The 17773-nt window shown below is 54.3% G+C and overlaps 3 protein-coding genes across 3 annotated transcripts; 2 read left to right on the top strand and 1 right to left on the bottom strand.

The window, feature by feature from the left end:
• Window positions 1-2955: 2955 nt before the first annotated feature.
• Window positions 2956-3251, bottom strand: CONPUDRAFT_159189 (uncharacterized protein; the record flags this gene model as incomplete). The annotated part of the gene is made up of 2 exons (XM_007776240.1): window positions 2956-3170; window positions 3218-3251. 2 exons carry the CDS (start codon window positions 3249-3251, stop codon window positions 2956-2958), a joined length of 249 nt encoding a protein of 82 aa, XP_007774430.1.
• Window positions 3252-9894: 6643 nt separating this feature from the next.
• CONPUDRAFT_140087 (uncharacterized protein) lies at window positions 9895-13598 on the top strand. The gene is made up of 2 exons (XM_007776239.1): window positions 9895-10457; window positions 10523-13598. Exon 2 carries the CDS (start codon window positions 10600-10602, stop codon window positions 13156-13158), a length of 2559 nt encoding a protein of 852 aa, XP_007774429.1. The 5' UTR covers window positions 9895-10457; window positions 10523-10599; the 3' UTR covers window positions 13159-13598.
• Window positions 13599-13747: 149 nt separating this feature from the next.
• On the top strand, window positions 13748-14790 carry CONPUDRAFT_140086 (uncharacterized protein). The gene is made up of 4 exons (XM_007776238.1): window positions 13748-14045; window positions 14137-14285; window positions 14345-14539; window positions 14606-14790. The coding sequence occupies exons 1-4, from the start codon at window positions 13792-13794 to the stop codon at window positions 14671-14673; spliced, it is 666 nt and encodes a 221-aa protein (XP_007774428.1). The 5' UTR covers window positions 13748-13791; the 3' UTR covers window positions 14674-14790.
• Window positions 14791-17773: the final 2983 nt, after the last annotated feature.

The following is a 17773-nucleotide window of genomic DNA, read 5'->3' as shown; positions in this document are numbered from 1 at the left end:
TCATGCGGCTCGGTGCCCACTCCCACCCAAGCAGGGCTCAGACCCCAGCTGACTCCATGCCCTCGCCCTCGCGGACACGGCGGATGCATCGACGGCGTCAGCTTTCCCGATGCCCTCCCCAACTCAACCACTCTACCACTCGCCAGCTGACCCGAGGGACTTCAATGACTGATGGTGGCCGGACGTCCGCTCACTCGATGACCAACCTCAGATTGCCATCCGCCATCTCTATTACTTCTGATAACTATATTGTAAGCCGTACGCGCACATTATATAAGTCGCGGATGGCCATTTTCAACCCCGTCAGGTCACCCGAAGCACATCGCACCATCACCTGATGATCCGGTGGCCCGACGTACCTCCAGGTAGCAACCGTCCGGTGGACCGACGCCCGCGAGCGCGAGTCTACTGCATGGGCTGTAAGACGTAGCCCGAGTATTGAATTGCCATTGCGGAGAAGATCATGCGGAGAAGATCATCGACCAATATAATTTGGAGGTGGCTGAGCGTCCAGAACGTTCGTTACAGGGGGGAGCGGAGGGCAAATGACAACATCACCTTGGAGGACTAACTAAAAGCCAGCAAAACAAACCGTCCCTGCGGAACTCACGGGGACCTTGTGCGTTCGTGTTTCATCCCAGTCGATACAATTAGAGTCAGAATGAACGCAGTGGCGTCCTCTTCAGTAAACACTAGGTACTAGGCAAGAACACACGCATTATAGTAAAGGCACAGGGTGGACGCCACAACTCATGGAATGGTGTGTTAACTTGATCAGCGCTATCCTAGGTGGTGGCCATCAGTAAAAGCGCCAATTTCTTGCTGGCCTTGCCAAGCTTGTGAGCTTGCCGACAAGCCGACAAGACACTGTTTGCATAAAGGTCTATAGGCTGGTTGCAAAAACATTCTAGAACATACGCTGATGGTGTTTGCGTCTCAACACTGATTTCCGAAGTCATTCGGAACACGGCCTGTGGATATCTTAAACAGCTAAACTGAGGCGACTTGTTTGACTTGCAGGCGCTTGTCCGCGTAAGCTCCACGTTGCCGAAGATCGTCTTGTCGCAAAAATAGACTTACATTTGGCGTCTTGGGCATATTATTACCTTGCCGTCGCTTGTGCAGGGTTGCACAAGGTTGTACAAGCCCCGACAAGATTTTTTCATAGTTATGTACTGATGTATTGAATTGCCATCGCGGAGAAGATCATCGACCAATATAATTTGGAGGTGGCCGAGCGCTAAGAACGTTCATTACAGGGGTATCAGAGGGTGGCAAACAACAAACGTCACCTTGGAGGACTAATTGAAAACCAGCAAAACAACTCATCCCTACTAATTCACGGGGACCTTGTGTCGAAAAACCAAAAGGGGCGCTCTTACACAAATGCGAAAACCCCGCTGCCAATTTGTCGAGGCGCAACAGCATTTGGATGTTAAAGCTAGGCAGTGTCGGACTCTCTCCCGCTCGTGGTACAAGCGAATTGTATTCTACCTAGGCAGTGTCAGACCTAGGTACATGTGTGAGTATCATTCGTATGATATGAGGCGACGACGACGGCTCTCCCTCTCTCGCTCGTGGTACAAGCGAATGAGGGTAAATCCGTGGCTGGGTCGCCTGTGTAGTTGTGTGCTTCTTTCTTATTCTCGATCTCGTCCCGACTTCGCCACACGCTCGCCACATCCGTGTCTTGCGGTGCCATCGGAACTCTCCGACTTCCGACATTGGATCCTGTCAGAATGCCGTAAAAATGGCGTATAAGTCCATTGCGATTAGTTAGCCGCTAGTATGGACGCATCAAAACAGCGCCGAGACTCGAGACGGGGTTGAGATGGTGTTTGTGCTTCATACCCTTCCCGTAGTTGCCGGCATGTCAAGATGGGTAGTGGATTGTAACCATGCATCAAGACGGGTTGTAGGTTTTCCCAATTGCATTTTATTGTGTATTCGCGTTTCATCCGAGCCAACAGAATCAAAATTAGAGCGAACGCAGTGGGGCCCTCTTCACTAGACACCGCGTCTTAGGCATCAACACACGCATGAAAGCAAAGGCACAAGGGGACGCCGCAACTCATAGAATAGTGTTTTAATTGGATGAGTGCTGTCCTAAATGATGTTGTATCACGGGGACTCGGAGATGTGAATGTAAGCTTGTGGCGACCCAACGGCGACCTTTCAAAAAGTCAACGACCTTACTTGTTGTTGAAAGCTAAATGGTATCTCAGCCGGCCGTAAATAAGGGGAGTTCCCGAAGTGTAAGAGAATGGAACAGCATGGTTTCAGACCGGCTAGGAAGATGAGAAGTCCCCCAACCACTGTGATGCCTCGTGATGCATCACGCATGAAGGGAGATGAGGGGCGATGCGGAAAATGAGACGAATGCAACGAGGAGGCACAACCGGGATGCACCATCTGGCTTGGCGTTGCAGTCAAGTTGCAGTTTGACAATCTTATCTCACTTTGAGGTCGCGCTCACCGCCGACTTTTTGGCCCTCTTTTACCCCGTCCCTGCCGGTGCCCCTCCATGTCTCCGAGACACTCATCGATCACCCCTGTCGGCAGCGGATTCTCAGCCTACATGAAATCTCCGCCGAATTCGCCTCTCGCCACACCTGTACGTCCGCCTCCATTAACTTTCTTGCGGGCTCACTCCCCCAGTCCCACTTCCTATCTCCTACACGGCTGACAGAACGCACGGTCAGTCAGCCTGCTCTCCCCTGACCTTCTCCTGGCATCATACACAAGAAGTAGCCTAACCTGAGTAATACATGCCCCCCTCATCCTATTTGAGCTGAGTAGCAAAGTAGATATTTGACTTCAGCGCCGTATGAAAGGGAGCCTGTCGTTTGGAGTATTTATACATCTTCGAAATAAAGCAGAACTAGAAAATGAAAGCAACATAATTCCTTTTATCCAATGTACGTATCGTAACGTAGTCGCGTAGATTGGGTGCGACTAGAGGTTAGTGCCGTAGCGGCCGGTACCTCTGAAGGTCGGGAGAACGCGCCCGCCGGAAGGACCAGTGAAGTGCAACCTGGGCCCGGGCGGGATACCGGGTGTGGTCACGGTGAGCGATATCCCATATTCATGAGGCGGAGGATCGATCTCCAGGAGTGCGGGACCTTTTTCGTTCGACACGGCGCCGCCATTGAACTCGGCCTGAGTAATAGCTTAGAGTCAAGCATTAGCCTATTCATTTGCATCATGCCATAGTCACTGCTGTCAGCGCGCTGGCGTATGGACCCAGTCATTGATGATGACCGTGTTAGCTCGGTCAGAAGTACATCAGTTTCCCTTGCCGCTGAGTCGCAGCCCGCCCGTTGCGTGCGGCGGTGATTCTCCATCCAAAGGCTTCGGTGCTTGCGCGTCGAAGCGCCGCTTGGATCGTCATCATTAACCTAGTTCAACACGGTTATCCACACTTCAATAAGCTTTAATTATAGTGGGTACCACAGAGGCATACCCGGTTATATAGCGTCTCCCGTAAAACTACACAGACAAATGTGAAACGAAAGGCAGAGATCCAGAGATAATCACATATACGTACCAGTTCCACAGGAATCAGTATCGTATTCCCAGAAGCGAAACTTGCAAGATTAGCATGATAATATTGCGCACACACCATGCATAACACTGTAGGGTTTGAACGACGTGAATTTTGCACTACTCATTTGCACTGTTTATGCGTGAAATTTGCGTACTTTCAGTGCAATTTTTGCTTACAGTAATGCAATTTTTGCTATAAACCGAGTTGCAAATTTTGCCGGGAAAAGTTAAGATTTTGCTTATCGATTTTGGGTACTCAAAGTGCAAAAGTTGCCACATTTTAGTGCAAATTAGCTCACATAGACCCCTTACCCTTATGTATTGATCAACTGGTATTCACACATTCACGCGGCATAAATCAAGCACACAACGATATATTGAGACATTTACTACAATACAGGGATGGCATGGTTCTATTTACAATACACTATGGAATGGGTAACGCATAATGGCCAGGGAAGGGGAAAGTGGGAACGGGGAGAGGTGAGAGGTAGGATAGACCAGGAGGGATGGGTAAGGCACCAACAGCACATTGGTAGTAACGACGGGGCAGGGCGCATATGACAAGTAAAGTATGGGGTGCTTACTTTAGCGCGGCAATGGTGATATGTTCTAACACTGGGAGAGTGCAGCGTCAGCACATGCATCAGGCGGGCAGCGAGAGCAGAGCACTTACCATTATGGTTTGAAGAGCGCTCCGGCACGATGTACAGGCACGGGAAGCGATGGTGACCGATGGAACGGGAAGGGGATGGAAAGGGAACGATGGAGGTGGGATGCAGAAGAAGGGAGAACTCGAGTGCGTCATAAGTGTCCACGCTTAGTCATTGATTCCCATCGGCACAGCCGATGCCACAATCGCGCTCCACTTTGCGAAGTCACAAAATTCGCATTGCTCTACCGGGTATCCAAATCTAATTTGCACCATTTTGCTGCAAATCGATCAATTTGGGTACCGGTAGTGCAAATTTTGCATCAATCACTTTTCATAGTGTAAGCATAACTCACAGCAAGCAGAAGTGAAGTAAAGTACATTGTGCTGGATAAGCGTCTGCAGCAGCTTTGAGCCAGTCTCTCTTTGGACCTTGAGCGCGCGGACGAGCCTCAGCAAGACGAGGACTGTGGAACCTACGAAGTGAGCGATACGAAGATTCAAGGCTGCGCGTAATCCGCATAACCACGACGGACACCGGACGGCAAGCCACTGGAGAAAAGATGCCATACCGAGCTGAAAAAGCAGTCCAGACGGCATATGGAACGACGAGGAGGTTGTCCCCTTTCCAGTCCGAGCATCCTACGACAGCAGATTGTGCAGTTGCGACATGCTTGTTCAATATCTACAAGACACGACGTCGCGTAAACGCTCCGTCTCCCACGTTGTACAGGTGTAGTCACACGTCGAAGAAGTAGTTTTTCATGCAGGCTGTTTCACGATATAACACATGGACAATAATACTGTACATTTGACAACGACAAATTACATCAAGTTTAATGATCTGAGAGAGAAAGTGACATGAGATTGCACGAAAAATAGCATAGTCATACCTGGCCGCGAGAAGCGCTCTCATAATAGCCGGTTCAAGTTCAACATGAGTGGACCGACTGAGACCGTCGTTGACAGTTACGTTCTCTTGCATGTGGCAAAAATGCTCTGCTTAAATGTCCAACGAACATTCAATAGCTACGGACTCGAATTGGTCTTCGAAGCTTTTGGTGCAAACGGTAGTCCCGGTGGAGTATGAAGCTCCGTCGCGGGTGACGAACACACCAAACACGTTAGCAGAAGGCATGAACCGAGTTTGAGTGTGATGGCAATGGGGGCGTAAGTGTTGAGTGGAAAAGTGATAAGATAATGCAGCTAGTCGGTTCGCAAGATCATACCCTCCCATGACATAAAAATTAATGCAGTAATCGCCTTGTCTGTTGTATCGCATGTGGTGAGGATGCCCTTGCCCAGACGAGAAGTATCTTGAAACCATGCGCAATGTCATCTGTCTCAGTGGAGAGGCGCTGTTCAATGGCGAGCAAAAAGCAGCAAAGCGATACAGACAAAATGCACACCTCGGAAAACAGCATTTTCTGAATACATCTGGCTACACGTTGAGCCGACTCGAGGTCGTCGCCGAGATAATCCAAACACCTTGCAGTATAACGGGCTAAGGTGAAATATACCGGTAACTCATTTGCAGCGTTGCGCTCCCTCAAAGAAAAAAAGTCTAGGAAAGACTACCAACATAAGGTGCGTTAAATTTGATCGCTAGAACCCAAAGTTAATTAACGACGTACGACGGTGTCCAGGAGCAGCAAACAGCAAGTCCGACGTTACAGTCGCTTGAGACATGAGGCCGTGAAATTGAGGGTGTCGCAATAGGAAGGCTTATAGGTAGGCTTATAAGGTACGCGATCTGTAGGGGCAACATGAAACAGCTCGCATCCATATAGGAACTACTTACGTGGACTTCGAAGAGAAGGTAAAATAAGCAAAAAAAAATAGTGGGAGAGAAAAATGAGATCAGGGAGACGACAACAACATGGCATTTTGAGGAGATGGGTGGCATTGTTTTATACTTGAAGACGGGTGTAAGGGGTTTAACCCGTTAAAATAGTAGCTAGGAAGGAGTAGTGTCTGAGGGACATCAATGCACAACTGAATATACACTGATTCTTAACCCATCGAATGGCGGATAACTGCGGATCAAGAAATTAAGCACAGCTCAGTCGAGCATTGTGACAGGGGGAAATGCCACAGACCAAGGCAGTAATGTACAGTTCAGGGATAGAGCTACTGTGCACGACGTGGCGGTGCGATTCCCGAGAGGGGCGGCGCCACAAAGCCAAAGATAGCGTCAGGGAAACAATCTCTTCGAGACAAATGAGATGAGTTAGAATTCCACCCAGGTCAGCAACTCTCGCTTGAGAGTTTTAAACTCCTCCGGTTAACCTGCTCAAATGCTCATGCGTACGCCAACGCTTCTATTTACGGTAAGAGTCGGCGTGGTAGCCCATCATGAGGCCTTGAGGTTGAACTATTGAATACCATTTGAAAAAAGGCAGTACATGCTTATGGTGCGAACCGTATTGAAGGACGGACTCTGGCTTGCTGTGCTCTACCATATCTCTTACTTATTCTGACATAGAGATATCAAAGTGTTGCAGTGGACGAAGTAGTGCATCAATTACGAAAAGAAGAGGGATGTGAAGTTCAGGAATGTAGTCGTAGTACGCATCGTCAGGTTCACATGGAGAACTTGGAAGAACTGTTGGGGCTGAGCCTCTACGAGGATCGGGCCCTTGCAATCAAAGGTAACTTTTGCCGCAACGAAAGAGTGTGTCGTCGTGTAGGTTAACCTCACTCAAATGGATATAAACTCGAATGTAATCGGGAGAGGCGTCGAAGCACATCTAGCTGCTCCCTAGGACGCTCCGCACGCTAATCGCGAGGCTGAAAAAACAATGGGCATGATGCGTGAGCGGCAGAAACAACGAGACGAATGGATATGATGCAATTGTGGGAGACGAGAATGAGGAAATCATGCCTTGCAGCCGCCGTTATAAACTAAGATAGGGTCGATAGCTTCCACACGGCAATATTCACAGAGAGGGAGATCGAGCAATGGATGTATGGTGACAGAAAAGTATGGAATACAAAGGCGGGTAATGTATGACAAAGGAGAGAATAACTATTGAACGGCAAGGACCATAGGGCGAACCTCATTCAAAATAAAAGGGTCAACGCGTACGCAGCAGCTGCGCCACAAAGGGACTCGCGTTGAAGAATAGAACCACTACCGACCTACATTCTGAAAACAGGGGAGACATTCAAAAGCGGGCAACGTGCGGGCCGACAGGAGCCGCAACCAAACACAACCACACCGTTCGTGTCATAAGTTTGAAGATACGATTAGACTAGTCCCGTCTTCCTTGGTAACCTCGATTATGCGACTTACATGTATTTTTATTATTTTAAAAAAATCCATTTATTGTCCGCTGAGGGCTCCGCTGAGGGCTCCGCCCTGTGTGAGACAAGGTACTAAACTAGGTGGTGCTACTTGTAAGGAGGTCTACGTGGAGGTGGGAGACTGACAGTGGCCCCGGGGGGCAGGACTTACATGTGATGTCGCCGTTGCTCACGAAGATGGCCATGAATGTCGCGGCCAATAGTATCTAAAAGGTCATGCGTACACGGACTGGTATGAGAACAACTACTCTGCTGCTAAAGAAGCGGGAAACTGAAAATGAACGAAGCGATGAGCAGTGCGAGGACTCGACGGCTTCTGTTCCACATCGCATATACTCGCACAGAGAACAGCGCTGCAGCTTGTAGTGAGGTCAAACCTCGTACTTACCAAGGCGAAACATGCGTTGACTCAAACGTACCGTCAGCGTTTAGCCCTGTCAAGGCACCACAAACTGGTGACCTTGAATTAACAACACAACAAAGCGACATGTCCCCGATCCTGGACATCTGAAGCCTCATGACGCACCACTGTAAACATATATCATGCCGTATAAGCAGTTTTACAGCGCAAGTTATCATGCAGCAGTTTAATATGTCAGCTCAAGTGGGCCCGATGGGTTACCTGAGATGTGTCCGCTGAGAACTCCTCGACTTAGAAATCGTGCTCAGCCTCGTGCACCAGAAATGGGGTGCCAAAGACTCACATAAGAGAGAGGCAATAAGCAAGAAGGGGAATACCCGCGCCGCGATATAAAGGGTTTTGATTCTATAGCGTTTACACTTGCGGTAGAAGGTGATCTAAGGAAGCGTGGGCTACTGTACAAGAAAGCTCTGGGATAGGCTCACCTCGTCATCCAATGTGATGATGTAATCGTAAATCCAGAACGTGGCGATAGACACTTGGAGAAAGCGCAACGAGCGTCAACATAAGATTTAAATTTGTCGTAAAGAGTGACACACCATTAATATACTAACGGCGGGACGGCCAGAGTTCAGCGATTACCCAAAGGATTGGCGGGGACAAAACACTTACACTGTATACTAAGGAGCTCTTCTCAGCTTTCAACAACGCTGGCCCACTGACGAGTTCGGTTGGCATGGGTGCAAGAGGACAAACTTAACCGAGATGCATGCAGACCCGCGAGCGTCGCGCTTGATATACCCTACGCTTGGTCCAAAACCAGTTTGAAATGCGGGAATCATAGGCAAGGACTGTCAGCAACATACAACGACTCGGATACGGTGAGTAAAAAGCGGAAAACCCACGGCCCGTTATGGAGCTGATCCTCCGGTGCTCTGATCTCAATGATGAATGTTGCACATGTTCAAAATGATCGCTGGTTTGGAACTGAGACAGGACTGTGGGGGTTGGGGTCAAATACTGAAAACTCAGCCTGAGGCCGTGGAGGCTGCATGCGTTCAGGTCGCCGATGGACGCAGGCTCCCCCGGCGCACTAGACGACTGTGCCCAGATGTGAGTTAAACGTTAAACCGAGGTCTGGGCGAATAGAACTGCCCCAGCCATCGCGCGATTGCAAATGGTTGCAAATGGCATCTGCGAATAGAGGGCTTGTAGGTTGTTTGCGATAAGTCCGGTACACTGCGAAAAGCCTAGTCATTGCCTCGGGGGTAGAGTCACAGTATGTTGCAAAACCCGGGAATTTTTTGCGCAGATGATTGAGCCCACATATGTTTAAACGAGATTATGCTCGTCTGGGAACCCGGTGGGGCTGCTTACTGCATGAATACCGTGCGGTGCAGAACATAGAGTCCGCTGACGTCATGCCTAGCTTCATGGAGAGCCAAGGTTCATGCACATGCATCATGGGAGAGCACCCTTGGGCACCGCTTCGGCGAGTTAGATTGCCAGGCATCCCGACGGAGGTGAGAGACATGTGCATGTAGGACAGCTGGTTGCCAGTTCCGATCAACGCGATGAGCACGAGGCATATGGATGATTGACTGTGCTGCCACGGGAGGCGGACTTTGACCACAAGCTGAGCAATTTACGGATGTGTCCACAAGACTGGGGGCAGAGGAGGCCGAGTGAGAGGAGCACATGGTCGAGGGTGTAAGAAAAGGACGAGGCTAAAGATGTGCGACGAGGGATAGGTGTCCAAAAATGGATGCGGGAGATTTGAGTTTGTGAGTTGTCGGGTCACTGACATCAAGTCAACACCAGCACAAGCATCCCCTTCCTCCTCCTTCTCCTCCTCCTCCCTCCTCCCTCCTCCTCTCCTTCCCGCTCTCCCTCAGCTGCCGTCTCAGCTCGACGCTCTGCTCGCACACGCTGCTTTTCTCCTAATGAGCAGCTCAGAGCAGAGCCAGGCATCGACTCCCACCCAAGCCTGGCTGAGGGAAGACAACCACGTGTTCCTCATCACCCTCTCCCTCGCTCTCGCCCTCGGCTCCATCGTCGTCTGGCGCGCCCGTCTCGCTAACATATTGGACAAGGATGCTGCGCGTCCCCGCCCCGACCCTCGCTCCTCCAAGCGTGATACCACCCTCCTCGCGTCCGCTCTTGCAGCCCTCCACGTAGCCCGCTCACAACCTCCGCCCAACTCGGACGATCTTTCTTCGGAAAAACTCGATCCCGATGCTACCCAGGACGGCGACGAAAAGCACAAGGGAATAGCTCGGCCCAAGGAACGGCGGAAAAGAGGAAAGGATCCCTACAAGGTGCTCCTCAAAGGCGGGAAGAAGAGCAAGGTGCTCCTAAAGGCCATTCAACTCTCCGCTGATGATGCCAAAACTGAGGACGGAAGTAGCACGAGGAGTGCCTCACCCGTACCCGACGCGGACGAGGAGACAGCGAGCTCGACGACGGCAACTGCACCCTCGACCGAAAACTCGACACGTTCCGCGGGCGACTCAGAGGTCAGGACCGCTTCTTCGACCACACGCTCATCCCGCGTGCCTTCCATCGAGCACGTTGAGTCGCTCGCTTTTGACGGTCAATTTTCATTTCACTTGCTCCCCGGAATACTAGCTGACATGTCCGACGTTTCCCCCCGCCAGTTCTCCCCTCTAGTTCAGCGCCTCCCCAACAAGACTTCGATGACGATGACCACTCTTCCAGAGACGCGCGACACCCCATGGATCCGAGTGATCTTGCCCACACTAATGACGCTCCCTCGTCTTCACCTTCTCGTCTATACTCGCCCGAGCAAAATACGCCTTCACCACTCGCCTCTCCTCCGCCTCTCCCTTCCCAAGACGTCTCTGATCCCGCACCTGTTTCACGTCCTCGTCCCAACGTCACTTCACCATTCCCATCCCCTAATGCTCCCTCATGCTCCACATCCACAGCTGCTGCCACATCCACGCCCACACTCGCCCGCAGTCCACAGTCCGACTCTACACCGACGCACGCCTCACCACATGATACACACGCACGCCAGCCGTCATGGGATTGGGACAGCCAGGCACCCCTCTATTCTACCGCTACCCCTGAGCCCTCCGCTCCGTCTACGTCCTCGGGCGCTCCGTCCACGTCTGCCTCCGTCTTCGGCTCCCCTCCGTTCCCATCGACGTCGACTTCGTCTCCCCCAGCATCGCCGCCTACGCCCTCATCCGCCCAGTCCGGCTCGGGGTCGCCTTATGGGGCACTGCAGTTCCAGCCCCAAAACCACAAGCCCCCGCGCTTCCGCTCGCGCCAGCCCTCGGGCTCGATGCCACTATACGCAACGGCGCTGCCGTTCGCCGCGTTGTCTGCTTCCTCGTCTTCAACCGCTAATGGCAATGGCAATGGCGCCGCGAGCGCGAGTACAAATTCGGGCACGGACGCAGATCCGGACTCGGACGAGATGCCCCCGCTCACATTCCCGACGCTCAACGCGCTTCCGTCGCCCATCGCACCGCACCCATCGCCGTTGCCGCTGTCGTTGTCCTCCGGTGTATATTCGGAGATGAGCGAGCCGCACGCACGGTCCGGGTCTGGGCAGGGGCATGTGCATCAACATCACAGGCCGCGGAGTCAGAGTAAGAATAGCGTTGGTCTGGGCCTGGGGAAGGACAGGGACAGGGACAGGGACAGGGGAGGGGGAGGGGATATGGACAGGAAACGAGAACGGGAACGGGAAAGAGAAAAGGGCAAGGAAAGAGACGCAGGCGAACGCGGGCAGAGTCCAGCGCCCGCCACGGGTGCTGGCGCACCGCGTTCGCCGGCGCCACCACCGCCGCGGACAACGTCGCCCTCTACGCCGCTGAGCGCGCAGACGCAGCTCGCGTCGATGCGCGGGGCGCTCGAGGCGGCGCGTCTGAGGGAGGAGAAGACACGCGCGGAGGCGGAGCGGCAGGGGCGGGAGATCGAGGAGCTCAGGTGGCGGTGGAGTGAAAGTAGGCGGAGGGAGGGCGAGTTGCAGGTCCAGGTCGGGCAGTTGGTGAGAGAGCTGGGGGTCTATGCTGGGATGCTTGGGTCGGCGGCGGCGGGCTCGGGTTCGGGTTCGGGTGCCGCGTCGCCTAGCGCGAATGGAGTTGGCGGTAGTGCAAATGGGAACGGAGGGCAGCAGTTCGCATTTCCGCGGCCTGTGCATCCCCTGTCGGTGTCTAGCCCGCTGGCGGTCCATTCGCGCGCGAACAGCGGCCAGGCTCAGGCAACGCTGTCAGCACTGGTACTGGGATACTCTCCCGCTGCCTCACCGGCGCCCTCGTCACCAGCGCTTGCACCAGTACCAGCACCGTCGTCCCGCCCGCACTCGCGCCTCCGGGGCTCGCAGTCGGCACGGGCAAGCCCAGCACCCCCACGCGCACCGAGCGCGAACGCGTTTTCGTCCCCTGCGAGCCCGTCGCCGCCGAGTTCGGGCGCAATGCCACCGCCGCCGATGTACTACGCCTACCCCGCCCCAGCTGCTTCCGCGCACGCGCCGGGCGGGGCGTTCGGCCCGGGTGCACAGCCGTACCTCGTCGCGCCCCACCCGCACCATCCGCACCCGCACCCACATCTTCAGCTGCACCCCCTGGCCATGGGTATGGGGATGGGTGTGGGAAGTCCGGGTGCCGGATACCCATCCCCATACGCCGTGTCGCCGGGCATGCTGCCCAGCCCGTACACGCAGTATTCTAACGCTGTGCCAGGAGTGGGCGGGAACGTGAACAGGAGCACGGCGAGCACGCCGGGGCTGTCGCCTGCTGGTGCACTGCCAGATCCGTTCGCGATGCCGGTGTCGATGTTTTCCACCCACGGGCCGGGACGCGGACGTACGCGCTATCGCGGTGCTGGTGCGGGGAGCGCTGGCGGGAGCAGTGCTGGCGGGGATGGTGCTGATGGGCTTTTGCTCGAGGAGGACGAGGCGCTCGGCGGAGGCGTTCAGATTAGGGAAGGCCGGAGAGATGGCGTAGATGAGGGAGAGGAGGAGGAGGGAGAGGACGACGACGACGTGTTCAACAATCCGCTTGCGGCTGCGATTCTCAAGCGGCCCGAGCGCATGCGCGCGCACTCGAGTCGGGGGAGCGTGCGTTCTGGGTTTACCTCGAATTCGAACTCGAATTCGGCGTCTGCGAGTGCGAGCGAGAGCGGGCGGGATGTTGGTGTGATCGTGGAGGAGGAGAGCCGCGATGGTGGGGTGAACGGAGGTGGGGATGCGGGTGTCAATGGATACGAGGCGGCGACGACAGGAAAGGGCGGGGTGTCCACGCTGGGCAGTGGGGGCTAGGCTTTCCTGGTCTCCGGAAAATCCGCGTGCCAGGGCCCTTCGCTCCCGGCGAGGCCAGAGTAATATTGCTGGTTGACTCTCAAAACCTCTGAACGGACCGCCGCTCGATGTTCAGCTGGGACCACGGATTAATCTCGACCGGCCAGGGCAGCGTAACTTTATTTTGGCCGGCTTGAATATTAGGATGTCCGCCAGAGGCCGACGCGTATGAGGACTTTCCTGGACAAGTATACATACCCAAGCTATCGTTATCTATATAGACGATTAGACGATCACCGACTGGTCGCTGCCAGTATCGAGGGAGCGTCACTCCCGGTTACTGTCCTTGTTGCACTGCTTGCTGTATCTACTGCGTGCGCTCCGGTCGTCGCTGGCAGTACACGTGTAGGGACTCTTGCAGTAGCTCAGCGACGAACATGACAATGTAGCTCTCACCCAATGCCCCACGCAAAACATACCTAGTTGTAGAACTTAGACGAAGAGAGGGAGACGCGACGCGCCGACGCCACGTGCCCGGAAATATCTCGCACCGCGCCGTCATCCGAGGCCTGCGCTGGCCGTGTCAACGTCTCCTCGCCCACCTCCTCTCCTTCACCTCACCACCATCCCCGTCCACCGCTGCCCTCTACTACAATGTCAAACGCAAGGCTCTCCGCGCTCGCTACCCAAACACTAACACTCCTCTTCGAGCGCTCCCGGATGCAGTCCCTCTCCCCAGAGCCCTCGCAGCTCCACCTCCCACAAATTACCGCCAACCTCGAGACGCTGCGCACCGCCGTACTCGCGTCGCCCCCGTACGCCGCAGAGACGGAGGACCTTCGCGTGCAATACGAGCGGCTGCTGGATATGCTGGGCGAGGCCGAGGCGCAGAAGGCCGGGCTCGAGCGGTGAGTGCGCTAGTGTCCTGTGTTTGGATGTCGTGTGCGAGCCGAGCGTTGTGACTGATGTTTACCTATTGTTTTGGTTGGGTGTACGTAGGATACCACCGCCCCGCGAGCCGACACCGCCACCCCAGCCGCTGTCGCCGTCGCCAACGCCGAGCTCGGATACGCCGTACGAGCCGTACACGGACGACCCTGGCGTCTCGGACCACGGTATCCTCCTCCAGCAGCACGAGATGATGTCTGGTGCGCTCTTCCCCCGATCCCACTTTTGCATCAGCGGCTCAGACCAATTGTCTGTGTAGACCAAGACACGCGCCTCGACGTACTCTCGTCCTCGATAGGTCGGCAGCACCACCTCTCACTACAGATCAACGACGAACTCGATACGCACTCGGGCCTGCTCGACACGCTCGATACGGACCTCGACTCGACGCATGACCGCATGACGTCCGCCCGGAGACGGCTCGACAGGGTCGCGCGGGGCGCCAAGGCCAACGGTGCGTGTTCACGTCTTCGATCCTACATGCTGTGGGTTTAGCTGAGCACCGGGTGAATATGAACAGGCTCGTCTGTGACGATTGCGCTTCTCATCGTCGTTCTCCTCATACTGATCGTCGTATTCAAAACATGATGACGACCACGCATCCTTGGGTCTGCGCTGCTGTCAATGCGCATGTACGCGCTTGATGCAAGACTGCGGTTCATAGGACTATCTCTATTATATACGTGTACCGGATATTTACCCCACCACCTCGAGTTACGATCGGCTAGACCGTACTTAATTCTAAACGTCCGCTGTGGCCTCCTTAGAGCGCTGGTTATGGCGTTGATTATAAAGGTCGCAAGACCGATGACAACTTTGTTACTCTGCTTATAACACTCAGCTACTCAAGGCGAGTATTGGTGCCGAAACTCGTCGCTTAACCATGTCTATAGCATGGCGACGGCGAGTACGTACAAACTATCGAGTCTTCACTGCCCAATCCATTCCGGTTCATTGCTGAGATAGCCTTTTTGCGCATTAGCGTCGCCACTTCTCTCTACCATGACCTCTAGCACTGGCAAAACTACTCGCAGCCGCCGCAAGACAGCGCACCCCCCGCAAACCGCCCCCTCCAGCCCTCTTCATCGCCGAAGTGATGCAAAACATCGCGAGCTTTCAGATCTGCAAGAAGGATCAGCTTTCCCTTGCTTTGACCTGCCGTGCCATCTCTGGACCTTCAGTTGACGCGCTATGGGCAGAACTTCCCAGTCTCATTCCTCTGCTTCTCAATCTGCCGAGCGAGCCTGTTGAAGTAAAGGAGGTCAACAAAGGTCGAGACTTTTCAGACGAGGTATGAACCAAGTGTTGAAATCGGGCGCTCCATGTTGCTCATCCACAGCTACAGAGCGTCACCCTCAAGCACCCCTTCACAGAAACAGATCAACACGTCTTTCGCGAGCGCGCACGCAGGGTTGTGAGCCTTGTTCAGGATGATACTAGTTGGGTTACATATGCTAGCCACGATCTCTCTGAGCATGGGTACTCTCAGACCTTGTTCCACGAGCTATGCTCTTTCCCGTCCTCGCAAACGCCGCTTTTTCCGAAGCTGCAAGAGTTGGAGTGGGATAACGACGACGACCGTGCAATTCCTTTTCTGTTCATGACATTGGGACCGTCCGTATTGTCAGTCGACATGGATCGCGGCCTGCTTGACGACTCTCAATTCTCAACCTTCATGCGAAAATGTCCTCGACTGAGGATTTTCAAAGACACTGCGTGGTTATACAGACGCGGCGACCCTGGGCAGGAAAGCCCCGGTCCGATCGACTCCCTTTCCCAGCTCGTTCGTTCCTGGGATTACGTCGAGCGTCTTGACTGGGGATTTCTCGACCTACCTCCACTATCTCACCTATCTCGTCTGAAGAATCTGAAGAAACTACAAGCAAACATTAGCTCTTCCGTGTCTTCCTTTCCGGCTTCACCGTCCCTGTTCCCCGCTCTCGAAACCCTTGATTTATCCGCCCCCCCGGGGCCAAAGTCTTGAATTCTTCGCCGAGGCCTTCAGCATCGTCAGCAGCCCCGTCGAAGACGTGCATGTTACAGCCGACACGATCTCAGACTTGGCGCTCTCGAACTTGATCGCGTCCCTTCCTCAGCCCGCGCGAAACGAAAAGCTGCTATACGTGCAGATAGACGAAGGCGTCCGCGAACGACCCAACGCCGCCCGCAGCCAGTCCGCCGTCGACCCAGCCGTGCTGCAGCCCCTGCTCCGCTTCGGCAACCTCGTCACCGTCGAGATCGAGACGTGGCGCACGGTCGACCTCGCCAACGCCGACCTCGCGCAGATGGCGCACGCGTGGCCGCGCCTGCAGCTGCTCCACATCAACATGGAGAGCGGCTGGAAGCGCGCATCGCGCGTCACGTATCGGGGGCTCCGCGTGCTGCTCGCGCGCCTGCCGCACCTCGGCCACCTGCGCATCGCGATCGACGGGACGCACGTCGACGACGACGAGCGCAGCAGCGTGCGCGCGGACCGGCTCGTGTGGAAGCGCCGCGAGTTTCGGCTGGATCTGCTCGATTCGAGGATCGACGAGGACCAGATCGAGGACGTCGCGGAGTGCGTTGCGGATATCTTTTGGGAGAAGGATCTGCAGCACGACTGTTTGCCGCTGGCTTGGGACTTTGAGCGCACGCCGCCCGATCTGGAGGAGGAGTGTGCGCTGTATGCGCCTCGCTGGAGGAAGGTGCAGGATATTTTGCTTGATGCGGAGGAGGAGAGGACTGAAGGCTGCGTCGTTTGCTAACCTATATTCTCGTAACGCCACGCACGCGCCAATATATCCAGGCACGCGATTGGTGCTGGCTGCTCTCCCAAACTACGATGACTCAACCCACATCCTTCCCTTTGGCTGCTGAGGACGGATCTGATGATGATACTGCTTCGGAGCAACACCTTCAATCGTGCGCAAGGTCAAACCGGCTGCTACTGTTCACATCGATGTATCCAGGGTACAGGAGGTACAGGCCGCCTTGGTATACTAGCGATCAACCAGATTCACGCCGCTGCTTCCCGTAAACAGTCGGCCAACAATGCCTTGGCTACCCCCATGACCTCCATAGAAGCTTCCCCCCATGATGAACAGTTCACGGGCAAGAGCTACTCAAAATGGCAGACGGCGCAATGTTTGTGCTTCTCGTTTACACGAGTCGCACTTTCCCTACCCCGCCTCACGCATCATGCGTGTCGATTATATTTAGTTGCTTTGCGTCAGGTGTGCTCAATTTTCCGCAGCTTCGGTGGCTCGTCTCTGGCCTGGTTGTCTGAGTCAATTGAGACAACATTCGGCGCTAACTTGAGTCACTGTTGAAGCTCTCAACAAGGTTCACGGGAATATCTTTGTCAGACTCCGTTCGATAACTTTGGTGAGGCGTTGATCAGCATCCCAGGGATCGCCGTGATCCTCCCGAGCCTTTTCTCTCATGGTTTTGCTCCTACTGGGGTACCATGTTTGACGAAGACAACGGTGTCCTTTATCGCTCCCATTCTATATACTTTTAGGGTTTATGGATTCCTCGGGCTGTCCGAGATATACATACGCAGCGGCGGGTTGCTCCGATAGCCTTCAGTTAATGCTCAACGGTGATTTTTGCTGGCTGGCTTCCATTTCTCCTTTCAACGTGCTGAACGTTCTAAACGCCCTGCTGTTTCTACAATGTGCCGCTCGATGTCTTCTTCACGTTAGCAATT

The sequence above is a fragment of the Coniophora puteana genome, assembly GCF_000271625.1.
Source record: "Coniophora puteana RWD-64-598 SS2 unplaced genomic scaffold CONPUscaffold_16, whole genome shotgun sequence".
Taxonomy (NCBI): domain Eukaryota; kingdom Fungi; phylum Basidiomycota; class Agaricomycetes; order Boletales; family Coniophoraceae; genus Coniophora; species Coniophora puteana.
The sequence above is the reverse complement of the archived record's forward strand: the minus strand, read 5'-3'. Positions and strand labels throughout refer to the sequence as shown.